At 42.3% G+C, this 9,948-nt stretch overlaps 1 protein-coding gene across 5 annotated transcripts in view; it reads right to left on the reverse strand.

The window, feature by feature from the left end:
* OPA1 (OPA1 mitochondrial dynamin like GTPase) overlaps positions 1 to 9,948 on the reverse strand; it is an 89,633-nt gene that overhangs the window by 50,801 nt on the left and 28,884 nt on the right. For all 5 annotated transcript variants that reach the window (XM_077754360.1, XM_077754363.1, XM_077754359.1 and 2 more), the window contains 8 exons: positions 9,429 to 9,542; positions 5,485 to 5,565; positions 5,284 to 5,358; positions 4,886 to 4,957; positions 4,703 to 4,802; positions 4,045 to 4,175; positions 1,413 to 1,485; positions 1,246 to 1,318 (listed from right to left, as the gene is read on the reverse strand). In XM_077754360.1, coding sequence (XP_077610486.1) covers positions 1,246 to 1,318; positions 1,413 to 1,485; positions 4,045 to 4,175; positions 4,703 to 4,802; positions 4,886 to 4,957; positions 5,284 to 5,358; positions 5,485 to 5,565; positions 9,429 to 9,542 — 719 coding nt within the window. The remainder of the gene's footprint in view (positions 1 to 1,245; positions 1,319 to 1,412; positions 1,486 to 4,044; positions 4,176 to 4,702; positions 4,803 to 4,885; positions 4,958 to 5,283; positions 5,359 to 5,484; positions 5,566 to 9,428; positions 9,543 to 9,948) is intronic.

Below are 9,948 nucleotides of genomic sequence, written 5' to 3' on the forward strand. Positions count from 1 at the left end.
AAAAAGGAAAATACTATCATCAAATTTGAAAACGTGCTTGTTTTGATAAGGTAACGAGAACGGCCACGCTCACATTTTATACCAGCATTATTCAATAAAATGTTCTGTGATGCAGACGATGTCCTGGATCTGAGCTATCCAATGTGGTAGCTACTAGCCACTTGGGATTACTGAGCCCTTGGAATGTACAGCTAGTGTGACTGAGGAAATGAAGTTTTAATTTCTTTAACGTTAACCAACTCAAACTTAAATAATTACCCGAGGCCAGTGCCTGCCAAGCTGGACAGCTCAGTTCTATACACCTGTCAGTTCCCGTCCCCATAGATAATACTCAAGACTATGTCTGCAAGATCTATCTTGATTTACTATACTAATACAGAGGCAAACATACCTTGCCATTTTAAGGGACTCTCTATATACAAGGTTTTAGTATATAATTCAGCTGTCATTTAACTCTTCCCTTTTGCTTTTATTCAGGATCTTACTTTCTGTCAATACCTATTTGGGGATACCCCTTTGACATTCCCACCCCCCACTCTGACTTTCCCCAATAGTGAAAGAGAAATGAACATGTGTATTTAAAAATGTAAGTGTTGGGGGCACCTGGATGGCTCAGTCAGTAGAGCATGCAACTCTTGATCTCGGGGTTTTGAGATCTAGCCCCCGTTGGGGGTAAAGTTTACTTAAAAAAATAAACAAAAGACCAGGATAGGTTTCTTCAGAAAAATAAATAAATAAAAATGTTAAGTGTTGCTCTTAAAAAATCACTTCACCAGTAAAACAACTAAAGACATGTCCGTGTTGTCTTTCTGTGCCCAGATCCCCAGGGGCAGTTTTTCACACCAGCACGTATTGTACTGTGTGATACGCTGCTCCTAATTCTTTTTTGTTTTTTTAAAAAATTTTTAACATGTATTCATTTTTGAGAGACAGAGAGACAAAGCGTGAGTGGGGGTGGGGAGAGAGGGAGACACAGAATCAGAAGCAGGCTCCAGGCTCTGAGCTGTCAGCACAGAGCCCCACACGGGGCCCAAACCCACGAACCGCGAGCTCAAGTTGGCACTTGACCGACTGAGCCACCCAGGCGCCTACTAATTCTTAGTAGCCTGTGGGCTTGTCTATTGGGTCCAGATCACTAGTTCAGAAAAATTCTGGAAATTCACTGTTAAACTAATGCTACATATCAAACTTTTAAGTGAGAACAGTTTAAGCTACTCCCTCCAAGTGTTTAAACCATATACCTACTTTAGGAGTTTTGAATTCTGAAAAAATTCTTCTTCATATTCTCTTATAGCCTCAATGCTTTCAGAGCTGTTTCCTAGGGAAAGACAATGATATTCTCACTAAGAAAATCAATCTTTATTATTTGAAAACAACCCAAACTGAAAGTGTAAAAATTCATCTTTGCCTACCTTTTCCTGTTACAACAGCAAAATAACCTAGAGCTTTCATTGGGAAGAGTTTTCCTTCAATTATCTGCTGAATCTATTTTTAAGAGTGGGAAATAAATGTGAGATGTAGGTTTATATAATTTTTTTAAAGCATAATATACTATTCGGAAAGCAAACTTAATAATGCTGCATATACATCTTCCATCAAATATATAAATTTATACAAAAGTATTAAAATGTTTTTCAATTGCTACTTGAGGGGGGAAAAAAACAAATACATTTAATTTCCCTACACTAAAAGATGCGTTATGAAAACTTGGAATGCTGTATCGTGCTTTGGGCCTTAGTTTAATTTCACCTCCGTCACTTACTAGCTGTGCCCCTTTAAGTAAGCTGCCTCAATTTCTCACGGTGATCACTGAAAAGATGGTAGGAGGCAATATGATATGTACGTACCACAGTGCCAGGTACGCAGAGTCACTCAATTAACAGTGGCTGCTACTTTTATTTTCCTATCCTTTTCTTCAATGTATATAAATTCTAACCAAGTTGGACTTTTTTTACTCTCTTTTTACAAATGCTGGGGTCCACTGGCTCTTGTCGGGTCACAACCCTTTTCTAGATGTAACAAAAGCTAGAGGCCCTGTCGCCAGGAAAATGCACATTTGCACCGAGAGCCTCAGGCATACAGCGTAAGAGCTTCTGCTCCTTGTGCCCGTTCACATTAATCCTGTGGTTAAGAATCCCTCATCTAAGACAGGTCACACCCCTAAGCTAAGGCTGGAGCTTTGGTATGAAAAACGACTGACAGAAACTTCAGTTGCATTTCAAAATAAATATAAACTATCTCTGAGAAGAGGGGAAAGAAGTGGAGTTGGGAAGGAGGCACCGAACTCGCTTCTGCCCTCCTCCATACCAGGATCAAAACCGCCACAGAGGGCCTGCCCCTTAAAATAAGGCAAAGCAAAGGTCACAGAGTTGTGCAGAGAAGAGCTAACAGAGCAGGCCTGAGACCGCTGTCCTTAGAAAGGTCTGCTCACCCTTGGCTGGCATTTGAGGCCCTCACTGGTAAACAATTCCCACATTGACATAAAACTTTCTCCACGTAACAGTGACTCATTGTGCAAGCACTGTGGTTTCTGCTGAACATTCACTTTCCTTTGGGCGTCTGGAATTTTCGTACTTGAGGCTGCCTACGTGACCAGCCCCCAGTAAGAACCTTAGGTGCCGAGTCTCTCATGAGAAACTGGTTGCCTAAGGGATTAAGCACTTCCCACATGATTCTACCAGAGGGTAGAAGTTTTCTCTTGGAAAACTGAGCTGGGTTTCCTCCAGATGCCATGCATCCCTTGCGCGTTAGCCTTTTGTGATTTTGCTTTGTATCCAATACTGTTAATAGATTTTAGCTGTAAGGATGACTGTGCGCTGAGTCCTATAAGTCCTTCTACAGAACCGGTGAGGCCTAGTGGTGGTCTGTCCCAGGAACCAGCACAAGAGGCACAGTCCCAGGAAGCTTCAGGTGGGAAGGAGAGAAATTCTCTGCAGTAGTACGAGGGATGAGTACTTCTAACTGAAGATGTTCTATGGGGAATAGAGATACACCAATAACAGATGACAGCCACCATGTGTACAAGACTTTGTGATGATACAGCACTATTTCAACCACTTGACAACAAATATTTAACTCATTAAACCTTCACAGCCTCTGAGACAGTACCATTAATATCCTCATTTCCAAAAGATGGGGAAGCCTAAAGCAATTTACCCAACATTACACAGCTAGCAATGAGGAGAGCCAGCATTTGGAACCAAGCAATCTGGCTATAGAGTCTATACTCACAACCACTACCTTCTGCCTTTACCTTAAGTAAAGGCCATGCCCTACGTCAAGACTGGCACCCTAATAAGACTTACAATGTCATCTTGAAATAAAATTCTTTTGTTGTTACAGAAGGACAGGAGGGACACTGAACCCCACGAATAGAAGTCACAGAATTTCAGAAATGAAAACGACCCTAGAGATCAACTAGATTAATAGGATGATTAGGCACTAACTCGATGCGGAGAAGTAATAAGATTTGCCCAAGGACACGTAGCCAGTTGGTGGTGGAGCACAGATAAGAATGCTGAGGCCTGACACCAATCCAGTGCCTTCTCTATTATAAAAATCTGCTTCATAGTCTTTGCGCAGTTAGGAAATATAATGTTTATTTGCCAAAAAAAAAAAAAGTATACACAATGTCCAGAAGGGATCTATAGTGTTACTGGTTTCCCACTAACTTATGAAGATAAACGAAAAAAAAAAAAAATTTAGAAAGGAAACACCACAGTCATCATTTTGTGGTTAATTAAAAGTAGTTACTGATTGTGCACCAGCATACAAGATTATATTAGAGTATGCAACATTAGAAATTTAAGAATTTCTCAAGCAAACTAACTGAAACTGTGGAATCTGATTTATACTTCAAAATGGCACTTAAGTACTTTACTATAACTTTCTAATACTTTGTTTTTGTTGAGAAGAAGAATCCCACCAAAGTATTCCACAAGGAGTTTCTGATGGCGTGTTTGTTTTGTTTTTAGAGCCAGTCCCTGCCACGGCTGAAGCTTATGCAAAGAATCTGTTCTCTCATAATAAAGGGTTTGCCCTCACCCTGCTTGGGCTAGCCACGTTTCTTTCCGCCAGGTCCACTTTGGTCAAAACAAATATCGTCCTCCTTCCATGAGGGTCCATTTGGCTGACCAAGTCTGTAACGATGCTGCGTTCAGCATCCACAGAACCATCTGGAAAAAAAATTGAAACACAACACTGTAATAATTGCCAAGTAGGTCTTAAGACTTTAACCTACACTCTTGTATCTACATTATACTAAGAATATTTTTCTGGGGCGCCTGGTGGCTCAGTCGGTTAAGCGTCCGACTTCAGCGCAGGTCAGGATCTCACGGTTCATGGGTTCCAGCCCCGCAACAGGATCTGTGCTGACAGATCAGAGCCTGGAACCTGCTTCCGATTCTGTGTCTCCCCCTCTCTCTGACCCTCATGCTCTGTCTCTCTCTGTCTCAAAAATAAACATTAAAAAAGAAACATTTTTCTTACTACATTGAAATTAGTTATGAAAAGAAATTCTAGCTAATAAAAATTTGTGATGTTTTATCAAAATATTCCTAATTTCATTTCTATTTACTAATAAAGCGAATGGCTTAAGGGAGGGCAAGACAAATTTATGTTGTATGTTTCTGTCACATGCAAAGCTTAGCCGGCTAAGGAAGGAAGCATATCGGTGCAATTAAAACCTTTTGATAAGATTTACCTTGAATACATAGTATGATGGCATTAGGATTCTGCATATAAGCTTTGCTGATACTGAAAATAGTTTCCTTTGTGTCAGGAGCCATGCCTGATGTCACAGTCTTGAAGAAAAAGGTTTTAAATGTCATTAGGCATGTTTTCCACAACAGGAACGAGGTAAAATACAAGTTGTGTATGTACTTACATTAATCACACCTGGTAAGTCAACAAGCACCATCCTCTGCAGCCCAGGGCCTTTCACGTTTAAGGATATGGTCTACTCAGAGACACAAAACAGAAGAAAATTAACTGGGGGGGGCAGTCTGTTAGGAATTTATTGGTGATACATATTCTAAAAATTCTGTATGTCACCAATTCACAAAAAAGTCAAGTCACCCTTTATCTGATCCTAAAAGTTAATTATTCTAGAAAACTACTCCCAAAATGATACATTATTTGGGACATTACAAAAAAAAAATCTCATGTATCTTGAAACAGCTGCAATCAAAACATGAGTGCCAGTATCATGATTTATTTCCAATCATTTGGATTTCCATAAAACACTGTTTCCGTAAAACTGTTAAAAAAAAGTACAACACTCACTTCAGGACTAACAGTACAGCCTTCTTTCACATTCTTCCTCATTCGGAGTTCTATTTCATGTCGTAATGCTGCAAGCTATTAATGGAAAACAACAAAATCCTCTGATAATCCTCATTTAACAAATATTCCCCTTAGTCGTCCTTCATAAGCTTATACAAGTTATCAAGTTATACACACGGACCTCATGTAAATCCTACTTACATCCTCTTCTTTGGTAAGATCGAACTCCCGGGAACTATCTTTAAACAAGGCCACGTGGTGAGGACCTTCACTCAGAGTGACCTGAAATTAACAGAAAATGGACATGCAACAGTGTGTCTACGATTCACGCTCACAACCACGCCCGAACACAGCCTCGACAAGACCGCTGCGCCGCGCGCATCCCGGTCCCTTCGCAGGACACCTCAGGAGCATCCCTGGGGACTGTCACCATGGCAGCACAGAGATCACAGAACTGTTTATCTGTGCTGTCCATACACCTGTCACGTGTGTGGTAATTCCCCGACCAGCCTGCGGCTGCTGCCCCTCTCCTTTCCCAGTTCATGCTACACAGGTAATGAGCAAAAAGCCATCGATCTAAAACTTGAAAAACAAAATGAACATCTTGCATTTCACTTCAAAGGGAAATCTAGGTAAAGGACAATTCATTTATTCAACTTCTATTTATCGAGGGCTAGCTGTGCAAGTGTTACAGGAGGGAAACGAAGAAGTGACCATCCCGGGCTTAGACCTCACTGCATCTGGGAGAAGTATACACAGAGCTGACACGACAGGGCAGTAAAACCTATGTGTACACAGGGACAGGGGTACTGAGCACAGGGGAGCTAAGGCAGCTTTTGCCCAAGGAGCGAGTGATATTTGTACAAGGGATTCTCTAACGATGCGACGCATATGTTAACAGGGCCTTCCTGAGAACATCTAAGCTTCTCATTAACCGCCCCCCCCTTTTGTTACTTTTCAATTGTAACTTTTCAAGCTTCTCAATAACGATCCAGTTTCATTTCAAAATACAATTCCTTCTACCGAGACTAGTGAGGTGGGCTAGATAACCAATAAAATCCAGTTGGTTGAAAGCATCAGAGAGCAACCATGGCAGCCTGAACTCAGTCCAAGACCCCCGAGAATGTTAGAGGCACATTCTGACGTCTGTTTTCCCTCAGGGTGCTTGCAGATTTGTGGCACAGGGTAGCGCTGGAGAAAAGGTTAGCAGCTTCCTGGGTTGAGGAGACAAAATCAGAGATCAGGGTATCAAGCAGCCCTGAACTTAAGTTGCTAAAGCCCCCAGAAAAAAAATGGACAGCAGAAATCAATCTCCAAAAACCAAGCCCTACTTTTTGGGCACAATTTCCCCCCATAAGGCATCTGCTTTGTGTGGAAACAAACCAGAAAGAAGCTGCTAAAAAAGCTAAAAGGCTAAGTCAAGATTTTGGCAATTTGTTTAGAAGAGACAAAAATTGAGTTAAGAGTCCACCAAGGAGAAGTGCTGGTAAATTCTAGAGGAGTAACGGTGAACTAGAAAAAAACCCAGCCTTTGATCTTTTAAGGAAATCTGTCCATGATTTATTTACCTGCTGCCAGAAGAAAATTAGCCCCTTCCTAAAATATAACATCATCTACAGCCGCTACAATTAGAGTGTTGGTTGCAATGTAGAAGGTAGGTTTACAATGTTTTTAGAGATGATTATAGAGCAAGACACGAGGTGCAGTCAATTTCCCCCCACAATGGAAGTATTCTAAGTGCCCATCAACAGTAAAATGGATCCACAGTGTTGGGTACATTCGCACAAAACCATAGAGCGATGGAAAAGAGACTAGTTTTACATAACGTAGCTGAGTCCACACCCAGACCCAAAACCGTGCATTCTGTATGGATCACACTGAGACCACTTCATTTTTGGAAGATTCTAGCATCAGCCTCATTGTCTATGAGCCTTCCTTCTTGGTGGTGTCAATTTCCTAATTCTCCAATTACTCTGTACCTATTACCTGAAGTAAAAGAAAAAAAATGCACAACCACAGAACTTCCCCTTAAATTGATGTCCACGGATCTGAATGGGGACCTCAGTACGGCTCAGCAATCCTGCTATTTCTCAGCTCTCTGGTCAACTCACTTCTGGAGTTACTGCTGGCCTAGAGACTTCTTTCTTAGCTCAACCTTTAACACCTTCTCCCCTCTCTTTACGTAGCAGCTGATAATCTAGCCTCCTAGAGGCACTGAGCAAGAGGAAGCAAGCAGAAGGAAAGCTGCACATATTCTACTTCATTGCCTCCACTGGTTAATGCAGCGGCCAATTCTCAGTCTTCACCCTCCCTGAACTGTCAGCAGCATTCAGCCTCGCTGATCAGTGCCTCCTCCTGGGTATGTTCTTGACCTGATTTCCATTACACCGTACTGTTCTAATCCCCTCTAATGTGCTGGTAGCTCCTTCAGAGGTTCCTTCCTCAACCTCTTAATCTGGGGTATGCCCAGGACACAATCCGTCCTGTGTCCTCTCGCCTCACTTCCTTGGTGATCTTACCCAAGGAAGATCATGGCTTTAAATATCACCTTTAGATATTTGATTATGACTCCTAAATTTATGTCACTAGCCCAGACCTCTCTCTAAACTTGTATAAACAACTGCTTATTTATTTGTTGACATCCCTTGCAGGTCCCAAACTAACTCCTGATCGTCTCCCCAGAGCTAATTCACTCTACTCCAGACTTCCCCACGTCAATTACATGCTGTAATCTATTCAGGCCAAAAACATTGGAGCCATCCTGTGTTTATATACAGAGAGCCACTCTCTCTATATATAAATATCAAGTATGTCAGGATATCCTACTGATCTTGCTTTCAGCATAGATGCAGAACCCAACCATCTCTTACCACCTTCACTGCTACTTCCCTGGTCCAAGAATCACCTAGCCACTCCAATAGCTTCCCATCTGGTCTCCGTGGTTCTACCCATCTGGCTTAGGTCTATCTTCAACACAGTAGCCAGAGTGAGCCTTTGCAAAAGCAGTATTACTCTGCTCAAAGCCCCAGACTGGCTATTTTATTCAAAATAAAAACCAAAGTAAGCATGGTGACCAATAAGGCCCTACTTTCCTGCTTCCCCTTTCCTGCTTCCCCTGGCCTCCCATTACCCATCCTCTGACCTCATCTGCTGCTAACCTTCGCCCTGCTCTAGACACACTGGCCTCAAACACGAAAGCCACCTAACCACCTCAGGGGCTTTCCACTAACTTTCTCTGCCGGGAACACTCTTAGACTAGCTACCCACCAACTTCTTCCCTCACTCAGTGCAAATCTTCACCTTCTCAACGAAGTCACCTTCTCAATGCAATCAACCAACACCCTGGCCACCCTGGCACCCTCACTCCCTGTCTGGCTTTTTTTTTTTTGCAAAACACTTTCCATCTTCTAACATACTATATCATTGGTCACTTATTTTGTTTACTATTTACTGTCTGCTTCCTCTACTACAACGTATCCTCCATTATGGCAAAGATCTCTGTTTTGTTTGCCAACACACTGCCTAGAACAGTGCTGGAGTGTATTAAGCACTCAATAAATATTTGCTGAGTGAAAGACTGTAGGCATAGGTGTTTCTGAACTGTTAGAGCTTCTGTATATTGCATGCTGAGTCCCAGCCTCTTTTACCCTCAAAGGCTTTGCTATTCCAACTGTTCCCTCTCTCTTACATCATTTTTACGTCTCAAACTAGTCACAATCAGTATATAAAACTCTTTCCCTTTATTCAATATATTTCCCTGTTACTACCCCATTTCTCTACCTTTCTTACAGTAAAACTGGGAAATTATGTATATATACCAATTCCACTGCCAATACTCCCATTCTCTTACTTAGCCTCTTCCTGACCTCGCTCACAATAAAATCTAGAGTGCTGCCAATGAACAGCTCAGTGCAGTGCGGCCCCACTGGGCCTCTGCCCTCCGCTCCCGTCTCTCTCCCCTCCCCCGCCCGGCTCCTGCACAATGGCCGCCTGGCTGTGCCTCCACCGATTCCCACCCCAGGAATACTTCCCAGGGCTAGGGGTTAGTCTTGTCATTCACAATTCTTCATGTCCACACAATGGACAAACCTGACGGAAGCAGCTGCTTTCCTGAGGAGCTTCGTCCAGACGGCCTACTGTCCTACCTTAACAGGAGAACGTGTCATCATCTCCCCGGATCCTCGAGGGAATATCCGCGCTTGAGCAATCATTTCCAGCACACTAGTTTTTCCAGCACTCTGGTCTCCAACCACAACAACCTTATCACAGAACAAAGAACATTTATTCAGATTCTTAAAAAATGTTTATCTTCAGAGAGAGACAGGATGAGAGAGCGTGCACGAGCAGAAGGGCAGAGAGAGGGAGAGAGAGAATCCCAAGCAGGCTCCGCACTGTTAGCAGAGAGCTCAACATGGGGTTCGATCCCACGAACCATGACATCATGACCTGAGCCAAAAATCAAGGGTCAGACGCTTAACTGACAGAGTCACCCAAGCGCCCCCAGATTTCTTAATACAAACTTATATTTAATAGATTTGAAATACTGCTGAGGTTTTTTTAGTCTTTTAAAATAGCTACAGCCAAAAGATTTTGAAAATACTATCCAGAAAACAAAGAGGGTTAATACATATATGCATGTAGAAAATATAAAGAGCTGAATATTAA

The sequence above is a fragment of the Crocuta crocuta genome, unplaced genomic scaffold (assembly GCF_008692635.1).
Source record: "Crocuta crocuta isolate KB4526 unplaced genomic scaffold, BGI_CrCroc_1.0 scaffold70, whole genome shotgun sequence".
Lineage (NCBI taxonomy): Eukaryota > Metazoa > Chordata > Mammalia > Carnivora > Hyaenidae > Crocuta > Crocuta crocuta.